Here is a 22,728-nt window from a genome sequence, read left to right as displayed (position 1 = left end):
AAAACAGTGGGAGGGGAGGAGGGATGTGGGAGGAAGATAAAGCAGGAGGGACAATTAGCAAAGGTCCCTCGGGGATAGGGAGCAGGGAAGATCAGGTTTGTTTCCAGAGGCAGATTCACCACGCGTGCACTGAGCTGGAAAGGGAAAGGGAAGGAGACGGGCACCCTTGCAGGTGCGCACCGGGGGTGGCAACAGCAGCAGATAAAGACAATGTGGGCGATGAATGAAGGTGAGGACAAGGTCAGGGAAGGAAGGTAGGAGGGGGCTTCAGTCTGCAAATTCTCAGCTGGTGCCAGTTTCCTGAGCCACCATGGAATCTGTGCTGTTGCTCTACCACCCTCCCTGAGGCCAGCTCAGGCTTATATTCATATTCCTTCCAAGAAAAAACAGAAGCAGAGGTCGAATGGCCCCAACTTGAGGGTTTTTTATTGTTTTCATAATTACTAAACATGCTAAAATCACATAGATTGGCTGTTCCAATTCTGCTCTGACTCCAGAGTGGGGCAGGGGGGCTACAGGGGTCACTGGGTTTGTGTGGCCTCTGGGGGTAGCTAGACATGAGGGTTAGAGGTAGGCAGGTTAGCAAAGCCCCAAGAATCCTTCACATAGTACACTTTCACCAGCAGTAACTTGTGTCTTTAGAGATCTTCTCCGCCTTCATTTTGCTTTCCTTCCCAAATCTTCCCATTTCTCTGCCTGTGGCCCCCTGAACCTCTTCCACTTCTGCCCCTTATGGGTCTAGATTAGATGATGAAGGAAACTCTTCCTTGTCTCTACCAGTGCTAGTCTCCCTTCCTTGGGACTAATCTACTCAGCATGCACTAACATGGGAGCAGCTTGATTTAGGTCTGCCTAGGGGAAAGGGAGGCTCCAGTCCCCTGGCTTACCTTGTAGGATGTGAAGGGTAAAAATGCTACCTGAAATGTGAATGTTGTAACCAGAGGAACAGTGTATATGCCCCACCCTCGGGCACCCTATTCTGAAGGGTTTCCCCTCCCTCCCACATTGTCGGGGTCCCTCTCTCAACCTCAAAGCCTCTTGTTCTTCAACCTCATAGCACAGGCATAGGTACTGATCAAGGAGCCATATCCCAAGAAGAAAATGTTCCACCCTTAGGCAAGTGGCTGCCTATTGAATTCTTCATCTTCCTCGTGTTCCTTGTGCCTCTACAGCTGCAATGGCTTGAGGGAGCCAGAGAAAATAATGTATAAGGGTTGAACTTGCTTCAGTGAGAAGCTAGAGGGACACAGAGACAAAGACACGCAGGAGTCAGAGCTGTGGAAAAGGGGAGAGAAGGGAGCAAGGTGAAGGGTAAGGCTGGTTGTTCAGGAACTGGGATCCTTTTTCCTTTTCTGGAATCGCCGGAACTTGCCCTGAATAGCAAGGGCAGCCTTCTCTGTTTCTGGTGCCGTCAGATCGATGTCGATCTCCTCCTCCTCCTCAGCCTTCTTGGCATTGCCAGCTTTCCCTGCGGATAGTTGAGAGATTCATTCATGAGTAAACCTGAATTGCCCCAGCCCCTTTCTCCAGGCCCCAAATACAGTGGTTAAAGTCCACTTTCTACTGGACTCTGTGAGGTCCCCCAATCTTTGCTAGGACCAAGAATGCCTGATAATTCTCCCTGAAGCTTGAGTCAGAGTACCTAGGCTGAGAATTGGCTATAGTGGGTACTCAGGAGCTTTGCAACTCTTGAACCAAGATGACAAATGTCTTCTATCACCACTTATTCCTAAATCCTACAATTCAGCGTCCCAGAGCACACTCACTTTCCCCAGCTTTCCCTCAAGTTCTGATTTAGACAGAGGCTGGGATTATCTGATGAGTTTCTTCCTATCACTGTATCTATTTCCAAGCATTCCAGAGCCATCTAAAATTAAAGAGTAAATGTCAGTAGGTTTACTTCTTAGGAAAAAGTGGAAGGAAGCCTATAGATACAGTAGTCCTAACCTAGTACTTTGTTTTGCTTATCGCTTTCTTATTCCTGTTACGTCTGACTTTAGGAGCTTCCAGACCTGCAGCCCTACTTGTCTTCATGTCCCTAAATTTACCTGCTCTATAAACTGCCTGGCCCACCCCACTCACCCTTTTCCTCTGGGCCAGGTGCCTGGTTGGTTGCTGGGGATGTTTTAGTGTTAAGCTGGAAGAAAAAAATCAGAATATTAGATATTCATGGAAGTATTAAGGTGCCAGCCCTTAGACTCACCATCATCATTTTCAGTTCCTCCTATTACCAGGTACATCCCTTAGTCTTTTTTTTTTTTTATCTATTTATTGGTTGTGTTGGGTCTTTTTTTTGCTGTGCACGGGCTTTCTTCAGTTGCGATGAGTGGGGGCTACTCTTCGTTGTGGTGTGTGGGCTCCTCATTGCCGTGGCTTCTCTTGTTACGGAGCACAGGCTCTAGGCGCGTGGGCTTCAGTAGTTGCAGCACATGGGCTCAATAGTTGTGGCTCACAGGCTCTAAAGCGCAGGCTCAATAGTTGTGGCACACAGGCTTAGTTGCTCCGCGGCATGTGGGATCTTTCTGGAGCAGGGATCGAACCCGTGTCCCCTGCATTGGCAGGCGGATTCTTAACCACTGTGCCACCTAGGAAGCCCCAAGGTGCATCCCTTAGTCTTTTGAAGAAGTGGGTCTTGAGATCAGAAAGAGGGAGAAAAGCCACCAAAATTTATTCAACAAGTATTTATTGCTGGGGAAACTGTAGAGGACAAAACAGAAGAAACATGCCCTCGTGGAATTTACATTCTAGGATACAGATAGACAAATGAAAAAACAAAATTATTATTATGTTAAGTGGTGATAAGTGCTGTAGAGAAAAGACAGGGAAGGGAGGTAGGGCCGGGTGAGAGTGGAAAAACATGGTTTTACACAAAGTGGTCAGGAAAAGGTGACAGGTGGCATTTGAGCCAAGAGCTGAAGGAGGTAAGGGAGTAAGGCCTGTGAATGGTGGGCAAGAGCTTTCAAGGGCCCTGGGGTGGAAGTGTGACTAGCCTGTTTGCGGAATAGCAAGAGACCAGTGTAGCTGGAAGGGAGAGGAGGAGGAGGGAGGAAAGACGGATGGAGATGAGATCAGAGATAACTGGGAGTGAGGACAGACTGTGTCGGACTTTGAGAGTCTTTTTAAGGAGTTTGACTTTTACCATAAGGGAGATGAGAAGCCATTAGATTCCTCCAATGTGCACATAGGGGGCATTAGGGAGGAAGCAGAAAAATCTGTTAGGCGATTATTGCAGAAAACTAGACAGGAGATAATGGTTGCTTGGATCAACAAGGTGGCAGTGGGGGTGGTGAGAAGTGGTTCGATTCTGGGTATACAGTTGTCCCTCATTATCTGCAGGGGATTTGTTCCAGAACCTCCGAGGATACTGAAATCCACAGACAATCAAGTACCTTACATAAAATGGCATTTATTTGTATATTGGCAAGTATTTGCATATAACCTACGCACATCCTCCCACATACTTTAAATCATCTTTAGATTACTTATAATACCTAATACAACGGTAAAAACTATGTAAATACTTGTAAACACAATGTAAATGCTATGTAAATAGCTGCTGGCTTGCAGCAAATTCAAGTTTTGCTTTTTGAAAATTTCTGGAATTTAAAAAATAATATTTTCAATCCTCAGTTGGTTGAATCCACGGATGCAGAACCCTTAGACATGTAGGAACAACTGTATTTTCAAGCAACAGCTATTGCTTAAGTGGCATTGTGAGACAGGACTCAAGGATAACTCCAAAGTTCTGGGGCTGAGGAAATGAAAAGAAAAAAAATGAAATTGTCATTTCCCAAAATGAAGAAGACAGCAGGAGAAGCAGGTAATAGGCAAAGGATCAGGAGCTTGTTTTTGGACAAGTTTGAGGTGCCTACCTAATTATCCAGGAGCAGATGTTTTTATAAGCTGTTGGATATTCAAGATGAGTTATTAAAGAGAAGGCTTTTGCCTACAGATGTAAATTAGGCAGTTATTAAGATGTGGTTGGCATCTAAACCATAAGACTGGGTAAGATCACCAAGGGAGGAAGTTCAGATAAAGAAGAGAAAAGGATCAAATCCTGGGGCATTCCATTGATTAGAGGGTGTACAAATGAGGAAAGATCAATAAGAAACACTGAGGAGAAGCCAGGAGAAAAGCCAAGAGATTATAGTACTCTAGAAGCCATATGAAGAAACTATTTCAAGGAGACAGTCATTCATTGTGTCAAATTCTGCAGGTAGGCCTAGTAAGATAAGGATTGAGAACTGACCTTCGGGTTTTGCTACAGGGGAGATCACTGGTGACATTGACAAGAGAGGTGGAAGAAGGGAGGGGAAAAAAAATCTGATTGTAGTAGGTTCCAAAGAGAAAAGGAGGCAGGGCATTGAAGCAGCAAATATAGAAGGAGCTCCAAAGAAATGAGAATGGGGTGGCTTGAGGGGGATGTGGGGTCATAAGAAGATTTTATTTAAGATGGCAGAAATTACAGAATATTTGTGCTTTATGGAAATAATTCAGTAGAGAAGGAAAAACCGTAGGAGAGAAAGAGGTTCATTGCCGGAGTAGGCGAAAGGGGAAGAGATTTAGTGCATAAGCAAAGGGGTGGCCTTGAATAGGAGCTAAGAACAGACCATCCACAGTAACTGGAGGGAAAGCAGAGCACATGGGCCCAGATACAGGCAGGTGGGAACATTTGCAAGGTCTCTTCTAATTACTTCTGTTTTTTAAGTAAAATAGGTAACAAAGTTATCAACCAAGAGGCGAGAAGAGGTATTGAAAGAAGGGGAGTGGGAAAGAAGGGATGAGATACTCATCTAGGAGAGCAGGAGAGTGACTGGACTAAGAAACAGTAATAGGATTGCTGGGAAGCATTCACAAGGCCAAGCCCATGAATTTGAAGTGAGATTAATCAATTGATATGTGTGCTTTTTTTCCAGCCTCTCTGTTCAGATGAAGAGTTAGATTTAACATAATAGTAATTCCCCTTCCTCAGAATCTTAACAACAGAGCTACTTCATCTGGTCATTCCTCAGTCTCAAGGTACAATTCATCTTGAGAGTGTCACTCCTGTAGCTTCTGGATCCCCTTAGAGTCTGTTTATTTATTTCACAATTTTGAGTACTTGATATTTACCAAAATACAGGAATTGGTGCTTTCACAGGTTTTTCTCATATCACCCTTGGAACAGCTCAATGGAGTATAAAATATTATCCCTCATTTTACAGAGACAAACCTTTGTTGAATGACTGCCAGATATAAGGGTTCTGCTTTAAGAAGCTGATAGAATACAGTTTATATTATGTAGATTATGCTGTTTTCACCTTATTTTGATAAATACTTATCCAGCACTTACTTGTGTTTAGCGCTGTCCTATGCATTAAAGGAGTGTAGAAAAAACACAAGATTCATTCATTCAACAAATATATCAGTGCCCAGTATATGCCAAGTATTGTTGTAAACATTAGGGATACAGCAGTGAACAAAATTAAGTCCCTGAACTCATTAAACAATTATGCCAGTTAGTGACAAGTGCCAAGAAGGAAAATAAAACAGAGTAGTCTAGGAAGGCCTCTCTGATGAGTAACATTTGAGTAGAGGTTGGAATGACATAGTAAATGTCTGCAAGAGCCTTCAAGGCAGATGAAACATCAAGTGGAAAGTCACTGAGGCAGATTTTGTGCCTGGTGTGTTCAGGGAAGAGTAAGAAAACCAGCATGGCTGGAGCTGAGTGAGTAAGGGAGAAAGTATAAGAAATGAAGTTGGGTAGGTGCCAGAATATGAATGTCTTTGGATCAGGGCAAAGACTGGATTTTTTTTTCTGAGTTGATGGGAAGACATTGCGAGGTTTGAGGCAGAAGAAAACACAGTCCAACATGTTTTTAAAGGATCACTGACTGCCGGGTGGAGAATAGACTAGAGAGAGGCAAGAAAGAAAGGGGGGAAACAATTACGAGGGTCTTATAGTGGTTCAAGCCAGATCGTGGGGTTTGGATTAGGGTGGTAGTGATGGAGGTGATAGGACTTGAGATAATTTTCAAGGTAGAATAAGTTGGGTTTTTTGATGGATGTGTGAATAAAGATAGTTCTTTCGAAGAACTTTGCTTTAAAGAGCCCCAGAGAAATTGGACAGTATCTGGGAAAGGATGTGGGGTCACAGAAATGATTTAGCAGAGGAGGAAAAATTGATGATGCAGAAGATATAGGGCAGAATTACTAGAGTGATTTTTTTTTTTTTTTAATTTTGGCCACATCACGCAGCATGCGGGATCTTTGTTCCCTGACCAGGGACCAGGGATCAAACCTGCACCCCCTGCAGTGGAAATGCAGAGTCTTAACCACTGGACTGCCAGGTAAATCCCTACAGCGATCTTGAATAGGCAAAAGGAAATGAATCTAGTGCACAAGTAGAGAGGTTGGCCTTAGAACTATGGATAGTTCATCCAGAATATAGGAATGAAGGCACAGAATACAGGTGTAGATGCAGGTAAGGTGGCAAGAATAACGGGAATGTATGAAAGTTCTCTTCTGATCATTTCTATTTTCTCAGTGAAACAAGAAGAACAGTTGTCAGCTAGGAGTGAAGGGGCAAAAAGTATTAAAGATCTGAGGAGAGAGGTGACTGAGTGAAATAGTCATCTAAGAAAGTAAGAGAGTGAGTGACCGGTGAGATGTGGCAGGATTACCAGGCAGCCCTAAGGGCCCACTTGAAGTTAACGGACATAGATTTAAAGTAAAACCAGTCGAGATACTGTCCCTATCTTCCAGGCTGAGTGAGGAGATAAGACAAGTACCTAAATAATACTTCCTGAGCATTTATTATGTGCCAAACCCTATCGCATTCAATTCTCTGAGATCTCTGAGATGTCATCCTATTTTATAATTGAGGAAACAGGCTTAGAGATGTTAAAGATCTTGCCTAAGGTCAAGCCACACTAGAAAACAGTGGAACTGACTCTGGGACCCAGGCAGACTGACTCCACACTCTTAACCATTGCAGTATGTCCACAAGATCGAATACTGCCACATGCTGACACAAATATGCTAATATATGAACAATTACTGAATCTAGGTGGAAAGGATATGGATGTGCATTGAACAATTCTTTCAACTCTGATAAATTTTTCTAATAAAAAGCTGGGGTAAATAAGAAGAAAATAATAATTTAAAGTAAAACAAAAATTATTATGATAAAAAAAGCTGATGCGGAACTATATTTGATAGCGAAAGTGTCTTTAAAAGTAAATTACATCTGCAATAGTTAGCTAGCAGGAACCTGCTCTAAAGCCACAGGAAGCTCTGCTCTGTGCTCTGTGATAACCTAGATGGGTGGGATGGCGGTGGAGGTGGGAGGGATGTCCAAGAGGGAGGGGATATAGGTATACATATAGCTGATTCACTTCACTGTACAGCAGAAACTAACACAACATTGTAGAGCAATTATACTCCATTTTGAAAAAAGGTAAATTACAAATTTAAAAATTGTTAGGTAGATGGACAATCTCATCCTTTTGGATATTAAAATTTGGGGCCAAACTAAGATGGCTTTATTGATCACATGTGATTTTCGAAGGTTATATTGGTCACATTTATACTGCTTTCACAACTTTGTGATTTAGTTGTGTATTCCTAGCATCTTGAAAAGTAGTGGAGATAGCAGACAGTTATAAAATAACTACCTAGTTTTTAATTATTTTTTTATTTTATTCAAGTATAGTTGATTTACAGCGTTGTGTTAATTTTTACTCTAATGTTTTGGAGAGTAGATTATAAGTTGGTATGGTCCAATTTTTATAAAAGATATAGATTGCTTGTCAATGTATGTGTACATTTTTACTTAAAAATCTGAAAGAACATGCACAAAAGTGTCCCCCAAACCCTATGGAATTCCTCCTAGTACCCCTTTGATCAGAAAAAAAAAATTTTTTTTCCATGAAAGGAAGAGTTGTTCCTGAGACTCTGTGGAGACTGGTCACTCATTACTCTTCCTTTTCCCATGATCTTCCTGTCTTCCTGTAGTCCAATTTTTTTTTTTATGCACATGATTAATATAATGACCCAGTAGTTAGCTAGGTGACAGTTTCCATGCTGGCACACTGTCATCACAAGGGGTCTGTCCACACTGCAAAAGCATGACACAGATGGGATGTTTAGTAGTTGGATAACAGTCAACAGACCAGACAAGAGGGTCATGGGTCAAGAGGCAAGTTCTATAGTCCCATGCTCTCCGACTTCAAATCCTACTTTCTCTATTGCCAGCAAATGCCTCTCTCTCCACGCCTGTCCCCTTAATCCACCAATTCTTTTCTCTCATCCCTCCCCTTTGGAGGAAAATCTGGACCTCAGTTCTAAATATCTCCCTTCAAGTAGCTGTCTCTTCCTCTACTTTCCTTCCCATGTCAGCTAACCTTGAGAATCCTCTAAGCAGGAATGTGTGTCAGGACTGAAACACACAGGCCACCCCTTTCCCTCCACCCTGCCAGCTGCCGCCTTCCCGAGTCTCTCCTGAGATTACTGACCCTGGAATGCAGCCGTGGCTCAGCTGCTATCTGGCCACCCAGGGGTTCACAGCTCCATTTGGCTTAAATTTATGAGAGGTCACTAGGGAAACCAGAAAAGCATTCTGTAAACGAGAAGAAAACCCCTATTACTCACAATGCCCCTTGAAATCTCTCTCACACCTTCTGCTAAAAAGTAATATGCTGGGGCGTCACCCTGCCCCTCCTCTCTGCACCCTCACCAGCCAGTTCTCAAAATAACCACTCTGAACACTCGGGATTTCTGAATTTAGTGGTTAGTGATTTGCTGGGGTAGGGGTGGGGCCCCTAGATCACAAGTTGCTAGCTCCCACCCTCTACATCGCACTCAGCCCTTTATTCGTCCCTGGTCTCTGCCCCAACCCTCCTGTGTGTCTTACAGAAACTCAGCAGTTTTAGGTGAATCAAGGTCCTCTGGTACATCCAGCTGACAGCCATGAGATTAACCATATTTTGGGTAAACCAAGGAGGCACAGAAGTCCACTCCGGGTGAACTAGAAGCCGCATGCTCTATAAGAGTGTCTCTTAACAAAAACTCACATCTCCAGAGGATTGATGCTCACCCACAAGAGCTGTGACAGGTGAGCGTTTCTCAACTGCTCTCTCTCAGCCTCTCATTCTAGCCAGGTATGGATTACAAACTCTCAGGTGCTTTTCTACTTCTTTCAATACTGAGCTCTTCTGAACAGAAATAACAACAATGAAATGGTTTAGCAAATTCTTCCTTTTCCTTATAGGACCCATCTAGGGGAACTGCAAGAAATCAAGGACTTTAGAATGCTACCCCACCTAACTCTAACCCTAACCTCACCTTATTAACAATCATATATATAATACTTCCTTTGTGCCAGTCCCTTTTCTAAGTACTTTAGCACACTGCATTCTTACAGCAGCCCTATAAGTATTGTTACTAGTCTCACTTTACAGATAAGAAAACTAAGGTCCAGAAGAGGCTAATTAACTTGCCTAAAGTCATATAGCTAAGACAAAGCCAGGATTTGAACCAAGGCAGTCTGACTCCAGAGTCTACCCTCTTGAACATTATGCTATGTTGCATCCCAGTCTCCAGGCAAAGGCATAAGCATGTGTATACATGTGGCACAGACATACCACATGAGAAGGATGTCCCATGTGAAACCGACTTAACTAGACAAGTTCTCCCGCAGAGCAGAGCAATCTCTAGGTAAGAGGGAAAGTCCTAGAGGTCATGATTTCCTTCCGTTCCCACAGTGAGGCAGCTGTGTTCAAGGACCAGTCTCTCAATCCACAGTCCCCAACACTTTCTTGATATATACGCTACAGGGTCCTGTCTTCCCCATATGGGGAGAGCTTACTTGTAATTTGCGAACCTGATTCTAGACCATGCCTGCTAACTCAGATTCCTGCTCTGCTAGTTGAGCTAACCACGCTGATTCCGGCTTTCACCTTGACATTTGCTCAGTGGGCCTCCTGGCACACACCAGGCTGACCCCTGGGGGTTAGCCGTGGCCTGTGTGTGTTCTTCACTCCTAGGGCCAGATGCTAGCCTTTCAGATTCTGAGAATTCCATGTGCAGGATCATCCTACCAGTTTCCATTTCAAATGACTCCCTTGCTTACATTCAAGCCTGTTTTTCCAAGTTTCTAGTGAGTTGAAGCTTGGTTCAGTTCAGCCTCACTGCCCACATAGGACTAACTGTTTCTCACTCTCGATACACACCAAACACTAATTAGCAACTATGAGGCCCAACAACTCTTGCCTTTCCCTGGAGGACCCTAGTTTCTTTCCCTGCCTACCTTCCTGTATTCCTTTCTTCTCACCTCTGGGCCTGACGCACTCCAATGTTCCATTCCATCATCTCGGCAGTAGCTGCCAATTCCCCCTGAGGGTATTTTTGTTTCCTCTGCAGTTCAAAGTTGTGGACTCTCCCTTCCTGTGGGGAAGGAGGAAAAGGAACAGCCTGCTGGCTTAAGGGTCTTTTGTCTTCAGGCTTTGAGACTGCAGAGAGGGATATGACACAGCAACACCCTCCCTTTCCCCACCCCATGCCTCCTTCCAGGGCATTTATCAGCATTCAGATGATGTCTTGTCCTTCCATTTGAGCTTTAGATCCCATTCCCCTTTCCTCCTTCTCCGGAATCTTTACAATCAATTCCCTTCACTCGCTTATAAATTAAACCTTTCCTTTCTTTAAGACCAAAACAAACAAACAAAAAAAGCCTTCCTTAATCTGAATTCCTTCTCCAGCCACCACTAGAGTGAAAAGAAGCAGGTCTAGGACCAAATCTTGAGGAACCCCAATATTAAAAGGTCAGGGTGGTCCTTTCAAAATAGTGCCAGAATGATTGGATAGCCATGTGCAAAAAAACAAACAAAAAATCTCAGTCTATATCTTGCACCCTATACAAAAATTAACTTGAAATTGATATAAAACCTAGAACTGTAAAACGTCTAAAAGAAAATACAGGGAAAAAAAATCTTTGCAACCTTGGGGTAGGTGAAGGTTTCTTAGATACACCAAAAGCACAATCCATGAAAGAAAAAAATTGTAAGTTGGACTTCTTCAAGATTAAAAATTGCTCTGGAACTTCCCTGGCAGTCCAATGATTAAGACTCTGTGCTTCCAGGAATTCCCTGGCGGTTCAGTGGTTAGGACTCTGCACTTTCACTGCCAAGGGTACGGGTTCGATCCCTGCTCAGGGAACTAAGATTCCACAAGCTGCGCTTCGCAGCCAAAAAAAAAAAGTGTTTATTTGAGACTTCCCCAGTGATCCAGTGGTTAAGACTCCATGTTTCCACTACAGGCAGCACAAGTTTGATGATCCCTAGTTGGGGAACTAGGATCCCGCATGACACAGGGCACAACCAAAAAAAAAAAAAAAAAAATTAAAAACTGCTCTTTGAAAGACACTCCTAAGAGAATGAAGCGATGAACTACAGACCAGAAGAAAATATTTGCAAATCACAAATCAGATAAAGGAATTATATCCAGTGTATATAAAGAACATTCAAATCTCAGGACTTCCCTGGTGGCACAGTGGTTAAGAATCCGCCTGCAAATGCAGGGGACACGGGTTTAATCCCTGGTCCGGGAAGATCCCACATGCTGCAGAGCAACTAAGTCTGTGCGCCGCAACTACTGAGCCCGCGCCTACAGCCTGTGCTCCGCATCAAGAGAAGCCACCGCACTGAGAAGCCCGTGCACTGCAAGGAAGAGTAGCCTCTGCTCTCCGCAACTAGAGAAAGCCCTGGCACAGCAACAAACGCCCAACACAGCCAAAAGGCCAATAAATAAATAAATAAATTTTATTTTTAAAAAAACATTCAAATCTCAATAATATGAATATTATTGTAAAAAGGGCAAGATATGTGGTCATTGCACCAAAGAAGATATATGGATGGCAAATAAGTACATGAAAATTTGAATAACATCATTAGTTATTTGGGAAAGTCAAATGAAAACCACAGTTCGATAACATTATACACCCATTAGGATTTTGTTGTTGTTGTTATTTTGTGTTTTGTTTATGACAATACCATGTATTGGCAAAGATACAGAGTACCTGGAACTCTCAAACATTGCTGGTGGGAATGCCATATGGTATAGCTACTATGGCAGTTTCTTAAGTATACGTTTATCATGCAACCCAACAATCCTACTCCTAGGTATCTTCTCAAGTGAAGTTAAAACTTACAAAACTTGTAAGTGAATGTTTATAACAGCATTACCTGTAATCATTCAAAACTGGAAACAACCAAATGTCAGAGTGAGGAATGGATAAACAAATTGTAATACATCCATACAGTGTAATACTACTCAGTAATTAAAGAAGGCATGAACTACTAATAGATACAACAGGGATGAACTTCAAAGGCATTATGCTAAGTGAAAGAAGCCAGACCCAAAAGGATATATATATACTATAGGATTCCAATTACATGACATTTCTTGTAAAGGCAAAACTATAGGGAGAGCAGGCTGATCAGTGGCTGCTGAGGCTGAGGTCATGGGGACGGGTGACTATAGAGGGAAATCGGGGAATTTGGGGATGATGGAACTGCTGTAATCTTGGTTGTGATGGTGGTTACATGATTGTATATGTTTGTCAAAATTCACAGAACTATGCCCTGATAAAAACACATTTTACTGCATGTAAGTCATACCTTAATTTTTTAAAGGGGGAAAAATGTTAAGGAGAGGTCAAGAAGCTAGCAAAGACTGAGAAGGAGCACTTAGAAAGGTAGACTAGAAAGATGACTGAGGTTGGGGTGCAGGCCAGGGTCTCTCATGTCTCTCTTCTTTTCATAGCTGGACTTCTCAGAACACTTACTGTCTCCATTTCCTCACCTCCAACACACTCTCCAACCCATTTCAACCTAGCTTTTACTCCTACTTCACAGAAATGACTCTTTAGAAAACCGATGCTCTGTATGATACTAAATCAAATGCAAAAGTTTCAGCTCCATTTGGCTTGACCTCTTGAAGCATTCAATACTCTTAATCATTTCACCTTTCTTGACACATATTTTTCCTTGGCTCCTAGGACATCACAGTTTTTCCTGGTTTTCCTCCTATCTTTCTGGACACTTCTGCCAACACTTAAGTATTGGGGGCTCTCAAGGTTTAGGGCTAGGCTCTCTTGTGTTCTCTTTTCCTAGATGATCTTATCTGTACCTATGACTTCGGTTATCATTTATACCAGTGCCATCCAATAGAACAGGGGTCAGCAAACTACTGCTCACTGCCAAATCTGGTATGCAGCCTGTTTTCCTAAATAAAGTTTTACTGGACCACAGCCAGGCCCATTGTTTGCACATTGTCTGTGGCTGCTTTGGCACCACAAGAGCAGAGCTGAGTGATTGCAACAGAGACCACATGGCCCACAAAGCCAAAAATATTTGCTACCTGGCCCATTACAGAACATGTTTGCAGACCTCTGCAATAGAACTTTTTGCAGTGATGGAAATGTTTCATATCTATGCTGACCAATACATGGCATCCCCTAGGCACATGGGGTTATTGAGTATTTTGAAATGTGGCTAGTGCAACTGAGGAATAAAATTTATTTAATATGTTAATAATTTATTAACAATTAATAAACGAAATAGCTACATGTGATTAGTGGCTACCATACTGAATAGCACAGAATGCCATTGAGGCCTCAAATATACAGCCTCCCCTTGGTATCCAAGAAGGACTGGTGTCAGGATGCTCAAGAATACCAAAATCCGCAGATGCTCAAGTCCCTCATATAAAATGGCACAGTACAGTCTGCCCTCCAATAGCCATGGATTCCGCATTCTCAGATTCAGAAATTCGATCTGCTGTTGGCTGAACCCATGGATGCGGAGGACAGACTGCATGTCTCTATTCTAGACCTCTCCTCTGAGCTTTCAAACATCTCCACTCGACATTTTATGGAAACTTCAAACTCTTTGTGTGTCAAACTAAATTTATAATCCTACCTACCCAACCTAGTCCTCTGCAAGTGTTCCCCATTTCATCCAGTTGTACAAGCCAGAAAACTAGAAATTGTTCCTGACACCTTTCTTTCCTTCACATTGCATATGCAATTCAATATTAAGTCCTGTTAACTTTAGCTCCCAAATATCTCTTAATCCATTCACTTCTCCCACTGCTACCACCCTAACACAGTTGTTTCTTATGTAGACCACCGTAATAGCCCAAGTGATGACTGAGGCTCTTAGGATAAAGAAGAAAATTCTTAACACAGTCTAAAAGGCCCTGCATTATGCAGCCTCTGATTACCTTGGTAACCTCATCTCTGTTCCTTCTCACCTCAGGACCTCGCTCCCCTTTTACCTAGTTAATTCCTATTTATCCTTCAGAGCTCTCTTCAAGGGTTGCTTCTTCCAGGAAGCCCTTCTTAGTTCCCCAGGCTAGGCTAGGGTCCTCATTATAAGTTTTCATAGCACCATGTACTTCTCCTTAGTACTACTTGTTACTAATGTAATTACATAATAATTTAGTGATTAGATATTGAACATCTGTCTCCTCCATTTCTGTGCGAGTTCCTATAGGGTAGAGGCAGTGTCTATCTTATTCACTCCTGTAGTCCCAGGGTCTAGCACAGTATACCCTCAGTACTGGTTGAATGAATGAAGGGAGCTCCCACTCTGCTTTATTTGCCAGCTCACCAAGATTTCTGAAATCTAATTTGTCTTCAGATAGCTGAGGGCCTCATTCTGTAGCTGGTTCAGAGACTGTGAAGCCAGGTCATTGCTTCTCCTTACTTCAGCAGATGTGCCTGAAAAAGAGCTGAGGATGAAGGGGAAGAACCTCTCTAGAAGTGTATTTCATAGTTTACCTGTATTATAGTTACTGTGTATTTGTCTTACCTCCCCTTTCCCGCCCCACTAGAGTCCATTTCCTTGAAAGCAAGGTCCATTTATTTCTGTATCACTTGTAGTAACTGAACCTATGTCTTGCATATAGTAGGTACTCAATAAATATTTGTTTACATGAATTATAATTTTCTCAAGCTTCAAATTCCTGGTGGGAGCAACATGTCATATTAGGTAGAGTTAGGCAGATCTGGGTTCATATCCTGGATCTGCACTGACTATCCCAGCTCAGCTATTCCTAGCTGTGTGATGTTGGGTGAATCAGTTAGCCTTGCTGTGCTCAGACTTCTCATCTGCAGAAGAGAAATCATATCTATCCTAAAAGGTGAAAAGAACTAGAAAAAATGTATGCAAAATACCTAGTATATATCAAAATAAATAGTTATTATTTTGAAGTAATGTAACTCTGGGTTGACTATAAGAATAGGTCAAGTTATTGGGGTGTTGCATGGTTCAAGGCCTGGAATCAAAGGGTAGAGCTGCCACAGAGTACATCTTCACTAAGTGGGACTGAAGGAGGACGGGAATACCTGGGGTGTCTCTAAGGGCCCTTGAGGCTTATTCTGCTACCAAAGGGGTTTCATAACTGATCTCTTTTTACTCTAAACCAACCCTGGAAATCACAATCTCCCTGTCTTCCCAATGTCTGTCCCCCAAAATGCTGCCAATAGCTCTAAACCTTTGGTAAAGGGCCCGACAATAGTCTGCTTGGATAGAAATTTTATTCTGTACAGCAGCTGCCCATGTCTAAAGCCCTGGAGTCTCCTGGAACTGCTCCCAGGTCAGGGGTGTACAAGAGGGAATTTCCAATACAGCACCTCCATCAATGTTCATGTTTCATTTCAAAGAACGCTTAGACACAAACACACCCTTTTTTGGGGGGGAGGGGGGTGGGAATTGTAGACTACAGGGAGAAGATGATTAGCGCTTAGGAGCAAATAAACCATATCTCCTCTATCAAGTTCTTTCATCTACCTTTGTATCATAAAGATAATTGTATAAATCCATTCTTTGCCTCAGAAGGATAGTTTGTTAGTATTGTCTTGGCAAAGCACCTAAAAACTGTCAAAGTGGTAGCAACTTAGGCGCTTTTTCCCTGCTGCCACTATTGGGGAATACGTACCCTATAACTCTGGGCCGTACTTGCCCTGCCCCCTTCTCGGGCTGCATTTCTTCCTTTCTTTCTTTGCCTCTTTCATCTTTAATGGTGTTGCCACAGCAACCATTGCCGGGAGAAGAGGCAAGATAGTGTCACCCCCTCTGCTCCAAGCAGCAAGTTAGGACTAACCATGGGAAAGGTAAACTACCCCGATTTCCCCATACTCCTCATCCCACTGGGTCTTTATAGAGGTATCACAGGTTGTTATCAGCAGCAACAGAGGAGCACCTCATCATATCTAGATCACATACACCCTGCTTCTGAATGATATAGCTTGGGTGTTGGGCAAAGGAAAACAAATTATACGCACACTATAGAACTGTTAGAATCCTTTAGTTCAGATGAACAGGCACAAAAACTCAGAATCTTGTCCTACAGTCCAGGACAGGGAAATCTAAAAAAGGCGTGAATCCTAAAAATCCGAAATGTACGCCCCAAAGACCCCTTTCTTGCCTTGGTATTGACATAAATCTTAGGCTTTGTAAGCTCCCTGCTTGCTTTAGAGACACAAAAACTGAAGGGAGACAGGAGTTGGTGCATCTGCTTTCAAGCACTGACAAAGAGGCTTCAGCCCCCCAGGGACCCTCCTATCCCTGCTGACATGTTCTCCCCCAATGTTAAATTTAAGTTCACTGCTAAAGATCCTTAAAGAGGGCTTTGGGATCTCCTGGTGCCCCTGAAAGACCCTAGACTGCTGTTGTTGGAGCACTGTTGGAACTGTTTCAATTCTTTCAGTGCAGCAACCAGCTGCAGTCCTCAAACAGCTTCAGAAAGACTTGCTCAAGGTCACCCTCAAGATAATAACAGAAAAAGAACCAGAAATCCTTACTCCAGGTTCTACATACACGCATTCTTTTCCTAATGTATGGAATATAACCCAAATACTTTATAGCTCAGGTGCCTCCTAAGATGAGAATATAACCTAAGCAGTCTGAGCTCCCAAGCCCCCTGGTCTGTCCTTCCCCCCTCAGCCACCCCGCCCCTGTTTCCTGGAATAGCAGTACCCCCCACTGGAGTCAGGCAGAATTCCTTGGCCATGCCAGCTCATGGTATGCAGTGAGTCAACAGCCCCAGCCCATTTCCTCCCAGCATGGGCTGCCACAGCTTAATGAGTAGTTATTTGTGGTGCCCTGCACACAGCTTGGAACGGTGCCTTCACCCCATACTGAGGGTAGGGGGTGGGGGAGAGAGAGTAGTGCCAAAGCATCCTTTATTACTATAATCTTCAATGTGCATCCCACCCATAGCATTAATGTCCCAAAATAAACGTATTAATCCCACCACAGCCTACAAAGCAAACACTCAGCTGGAGGGCTTTGTGTGGGAGGGAGGCAGCACCAAGAACAACAGAACGGTAAATCGCACCTCTTTTCCCTGGACGGGGGTAGGGAAACCTAGGTGGGCCTGACTTCGGGCGGCAGCCTGGAATTAAGCAATAATCCGACTTCCGGGAGAAGAATGTGATAAGGTCTAGGCACCTGCAGGGATGCAGATTTCTTAGAAAAAGTGGTTTTGGATCTGCTTCTGACTTGGCTTACTCTTGCAGGTAAAATAATTCTGGGGCAAGTCAAGCCATTTTGAGCAGCAGTTCTGGAGTATGGATTTAGAAAATCATGCACTTAGTATTCACCACTTACTTTGCCAGCCTAATGTGTTCTTCTTTCTCTCTTCTAGATTTTTCCTTCCAAAGCCTTTGTACTCTCTTTGGAAGTCAAGTGGCCAAATGAAGGCAGAGTAAATGTTCAGCACCTGTTTGATCATCAGGTACAGCAATGTTACTTAGATACCTGCTTTTCTGCACTAGGTCCTCCAAGTCAAAAACTTTAGAGTTAAGAGAATTGCTCATTTCTTTCCGTTCTGAAAGAAAAGCTCTCCTTCTGGTCCTAGATGCTCAACAGTTATGGAAATCAGTGATGGACACCAGAAACTAATAATCCACGAAAAGAGGGCCTCTGTGCTTCCCCCTTCCTTCACTCCTGTTAACTTACCTACTCCACTTCAGCATATTCATTGCATCCACTTTTAAGGTGACTAGGCATCCTGCGTAAGGAAGAACAGTGCTTACTCTATCTAGTATTCTACCAGAATTTACCCTGTGGATTCATATCATCCTATATTGGTCTCTCCTCTCTCTCTCTCCTCTTGCTCAGGATTTATTAAATCACATGGCTTAGATCTCCTATAGAAAGTATTTGTAATATATCCCTTCAAAGTTGCATGTAAATTAAATCATTCTACCACTGGAGTCATATGTTAAATGAGTCTTAGGGAAAGTTCTTTGGGGATAAGAAGGCATCAGTTCTGTGCCCCAGTGTTGGTTCTAACACTGTGTAAACTTAGATAAGGTTTGGGCTTCAGTTTCCTCCTCTGTAAAATGAGAAGATTGGACCAGAGGATTTTTAGGGTTCCTTGACAAATCTGAAATTATATCACCAAAGTGTTTTGATATATTATTTGAGATTTTCTTGGTAAAAAATATATCTGTGTTTCTTCTAAATGGAAGGATTTTTGCAAAACTAAGCTTATTTTTTTCCATCATAATATTGACTCATGAAAGACAATTTGGAATTATAGAAACATAGAAAGAAAACAGGGGGAGGCATTCACAGAACCACTACCTTGAAAAGATAATTATTGACCTGATCCTACTTCCTCCCCTGCCTCTGCAACCCTATCTCCATCACTTTCATCAGTTAAGACTCTCCACGGACAGACATGAAAAATGCATCAGGTTTGAATATTTGAACTCCAGCCACAATACTTACAGGTGCTTGACCCTATAGAGACTGGACATTCTAAGATGTAACTGATCACAGCTGCAGCTTAGGAAAAAGACTCATCTACATTCGCAGGTCACAGGATGACAAAGTCACCCACTTTGACCAGCCAGAGTCTCCTGCTCAAGCAGCTAAAGCCAACAACCTGGATGGGTGACTAAGAAAGGGATGAGCAAGTTCTGGTTTCTCTTACTTCAGAAGACAGATATTTCTAGAGGTGGAAGGCTTTCCAATATCAAGCTTTTCTGTTTTATATGTCCAATACAATCATCATTATAATAAAATACCAATGAGAGAGAGATCAAGAGAAACCTCAGTTTCCCCCTACCAGGTTCCCTAACAACTGGTTCACCGTGGACATAACAGAAATGACGTCACCCTGACCAAACTTCCATTGTGAAGAAGGCTGTAGATTCAGACAGATATGCACAGGAAGGAGACTGTGGTCCACATCCCATCCCTATTACCTAAGAGGACAGAAAGCAGAATAATAAAGGAGGAAGTACTGGTTCTAGTGAGGTTTCTAAGTGATGTGTCCCTTGCTCCATCCCCCACCAGCTTGGGGACAGACACTATGGGGCAGATACCATGGGACTAGTTACCAGTCATCTATAACCCCCATTTCAATAGAATGGCTGCTGGACCAAGGGATTCCTCCAGCTGGGCTTTTTACAGTTGAGAAGTGCAACAGGATCACAGACGAACTTGCAAGTTTGCTTTAACCAGCCAGCTACACCATATGACAAGGGATTATAGGAAAGAGCCCTCAGGGACTGAATGTATCTCCCATTCCCATTCTTCACAGAAACGAGCAAAAAGTTATTAAACTGTAAGAGACAGACTGTGATTCACAGCAGTCAAGTTCTGCCTGCAGCTGTGAATGCAGACAAGCTGGAGATGAGCCCCTGCAGCTCCTCTGCGCACGAACACACACAATTACAGGGAAATGCTCTGCTGCAGTACTGAGTGACAGCAAAGAGCCAGGAAGGTAAAGTATGATCAGAGACTCTCCCCAGCAGCACCACCACGACCCTACACTTTCCTCTAGATCTGGAGACCCTTCCCCACTTTTTGTTCTTCATTTGAAATGAGAATCTCTTAAAGAGATCCCAAATCCTCTCATTTCATGCAGTTTCTCTGAAGCAAGAAAATCAGCAGGTGGGGTTGGGGGGGAGTGGTAGTGAAGCTTACATAAGATTCAGAGTGCACAGGGCTTTCCTGGGCTAGGACTCCAGCCTGAAAGAGGAGATCCCTGGGGCTGGGCTGAGAGAAATAAAGCCGTTTGGTCTCCCTAGAGCGTCAGAGCTCTGGGCAACACTTCCGCTTTTCATCATAGCTTTTACAAGAGGAAGAAAACAGGCTGGGTCATGGCCTCTAGGGAAGCAGAGACCCTTTGGGGATCTGGTTCAGAGAGAGCTGAACTCTGTGTAAGCCCAGATAGCTGCTTCTGCATTTTATAAATACTCATCCCCGAAGCCAAGGCTCAGCTCCGTATTGGGAGGCAGCTTCCACGGCTAAATTGCTAGTTAGAACCAGTTCACTCTGACAGCCTGGGAGGCTGGGCAGCCCTGCAGACACTGATGGTTACGTCCCATCCAAGGATCCCACTCTCATCATTCTACTGAGTTCCTGATTGAGGCTAGCCAAGTACAGCTGCTTAGTCAAGACTTGACTTTCCCCTCATATTATTCTCCTTGACCCTGCTTTGAGACAGCTTTGCCACTGCACCAAACACCACCCTAAATCCCAGCCCCTGTACTGTCCTACAAAGCACAGGTTAACCACACGTCTTCATGTTGGCATAGCCTTCAGATCACAAACCCCCAGGGGATGGCTTGCATCGCAACTTTCAGATTTAGAAACACTAGAGGGTGCTTTGAACTCTAGACCTCAGTGAAAAGAGGGCAAAGAAAACCTCTCTTCTCATATTAGGACTGAAAGAAAGCAAAAGGAAAGAAGATTGAATTTCTTTTTTTTCCCTTTTCTTTCTGAAAGGCTGCTGTGGTCACAGTTACAACTATCTGAGGGACAGGAAACCACTTTAGCTCATCTGCAGCCCCCAGACTAGCTCAATTTTCCAGAATAAACTTAGTGGACATGGCAACCAAAACATAGTAGTTGGCACTAATTGGCTCCCTGGGTGACAGCTTTTGGTAGGAGCCAGCAGAGCTCCTACTAAAGATGAAGATCTAAACTGAGACCTGGGCTCCAGGGTCCTACCCCTTCACTAACCTTGTATCCTTGAGAATTCTCATGCTAGTTTTCTGAAATACTCTAAAATTAAAAAACAGAGAGAGAGAAACAGGGAGATAATGACAATAGCTAACATAGATTGAGTGTCTATTCTCTGCCAGGTACTGTTCTAAGTACTTGTCATATATTATCTCATTTAATCATTAGCACAACCAGTATTACCCCCATTTTTGCAGATAAAACACTGAAGCAGAGAAAGGTTTAGTAAACTTGCCTAAGGCCACACAGCTAGTAAGTAGTAGACCTGGGATCTGGCATATAGCTGAGAAGTTGGATTTAACACAAGATCCAGGGTACTAGCAAAGGGGTTGCAGAGAGCAAGCCTGTGATGTCACTGCACATACTGACTTCACTCAGAAAGGAAGATCCTTGTCTCTGGATGCCTACAAATGCAAACAATGGGAAAGGTCTTTCCCAGTCTCTGCTTTGATCCTCACGGATGGCCAGTGTTTTCTGAATAGAGGAAATCACAGTTAATGGACTGGGTCTGGCTCGAAAGACCACGGAGCCTGTGGCGACTCACTGTGGAGGGAGGTCTACTCTTGAAGGGGGGCATTTCCCCAGGAGCCGGACAGGCCCCCAATACAGGGCTTCTGAATATCAGAATGGTCCCTCCAACGGTTGGTTCTTAATTGAATGAGTGGAGGATAGGATACCACCTTCCTAAAAGGGGCAAAGTGGCCATTCCAGGGGGCGAGGGCTGGAGTTCTCCGTTGAATGCTACATAAGGAGTGTAAAAGCAACACAGCCCTAGGAGAGGGAGGACAGAAGCGAATGTTTTTCTCAGAAGTCAGGGGAGTGAAGGGAAGCCCGAGTAACACCTCGGAGCAGTAAGACAGATGCAGAGGGCAGAATCCTGAGGATAAGACTTATGATCTGAGACCTCAGCTCCACGCCCACCCCACCCCCATTCTACACTCGATTCCAGTCCCCCAAAATCGCCACCCACAGTCAGGGAACTTAAAGGCTCCCGCTTCCAATCGCTCCCCAGCGCCCGGAGGTGGGAGCTTTCGCAGAGAGGCAGGGGGGTGTCCCGGGAGGATTCTCCGCGGTTCTGGGCTGCAGCACCCTCCCACGCCGCCCTGGGACCCCCAGGAGCGGCCTCCCCACTCCGCAGCCCCAGCCCGCCGCGGCGGGGCCCGGCAGCGCCGCTCACCTCGCTCATCGCGGCGGCCAGACGGGGCGCGCGGGGCGCGGCACGTGCAGCGGAGACGCGGGGCCCTCGGGCTGCACGGCGACGGCCGCGAGTTGCCGGGCTCTGAGGCCGGGGCCCAGCTGACGAGGCGGGAGAGTTAGTGCGGAGAGCCGCTGCTCCAGTGCCCGCACCCCGGCTCCAGGCGCTCAGCTCCGAGCCAAGAGTCCCCTTCCGACCCTGTCCTGTCAGAGCCGCTTCGCGAGCCTCCGCCGGCCCCACCTTTTATAGCCAGCTTCGCACCCGCCTCTAGCCCGACCAATAGGAGCTCTTCCTGCCGCAGAGTGACAGCCCCTTGCATCCAATGGTGGCAGGCTCAGAGGTCTGCTGCATTTCCAAACTAGGGTAAGACAGAGAGCGGTAAGGAGGGGGAGACCGTCGGGGGATGAGAAGATGGAAAACGAAGCAGGACGAGCAAAGAAGGAAGGAGAGGAAGGTGTAGTACACTAAGGAAGGAAGGAGAGAGAGCGGGAAGGAAGGAGTGTTGTG

At 44.3% G+C, this 22,728-nt stretch overlaps 1 protein-coding gene across 1 annotated transcript; it reads right to left on the bottom strand.

The window, feature by feature from the left end:
* Positions 1 to 399: 399 nt before the first annotated feature.
* On the bottom strand, positions 400 to 22,421 carry PCP4L1 (Purkinje cell protein 4 like 1). The gene is made up of 4 exons (XM_057725474.1): positions 22,204 to 22,421; positions 10,313 to 10,425; positions 2,083 to 2,137; positions 400 to 1,468 (listed from the first exon to the last, which is right to left on the bottom strand). Exons 2-4 carry the CDS (start codon positions 10,340 to 10,342, stop codon positions 1,326 to 1,328), a joined length of 228 nt encoding a protein of 75 aa, XP_057581457.1. The 5' UTR covers positions 10,343 to 10,425; positions 22,204 to 22,421; the 3' UTR covers positions 400 to 1,325.
* Positions 22,422 to 22,728: the final 307 nt, after the last annotated feature.

The sequence above is a fragment of the Hippopotamus amphibius genome, chromosome 3 (genome assembly GCF_030028045.1).
Source record: "Hippopotamus amphibius kiboko isolate mHipAmp2 chromosome 3, mHipAmp2.hap2, whole genome shotgun sequence".
NCBI classification, from domain to species: Eukaryota; Metazoa; Chordata; class Mammalia; order Artiodactyla; family Hippopotamidae; genus Hippopotamus; species Hippopotamus amphibius.
The sequence above is the reverse complement of the archived record's forward strand: the minus strand, read 5'-3'. Positions and strand labels throughout refer to the sequence as shown.

Excerpts from the sequence above, each read along its gene's own strand:
- PCP4L1 (XM_057725474.1), bottom strand. The coding sequence starts at position 10,342 with ATGGAACATTGGAGTGCGTCAGGCCCAGAG. Across the intron at positions 2,138-10,312 it reads GGAGTGCGTCAGGCCCAGAG|CTTAACACTAAAACATCCCC; the intron begins GTGAGAAGAAAG and ends TTTTTCTTCCAG. Across the intron at positions 1,469-2,082 it reads ACCTGGCCCAGAGGAAAAGG|GGAAAGCTGGCAATGCCAAG; the intron begins GTGAGTGGGGTG and ends AACTATCCGCAG.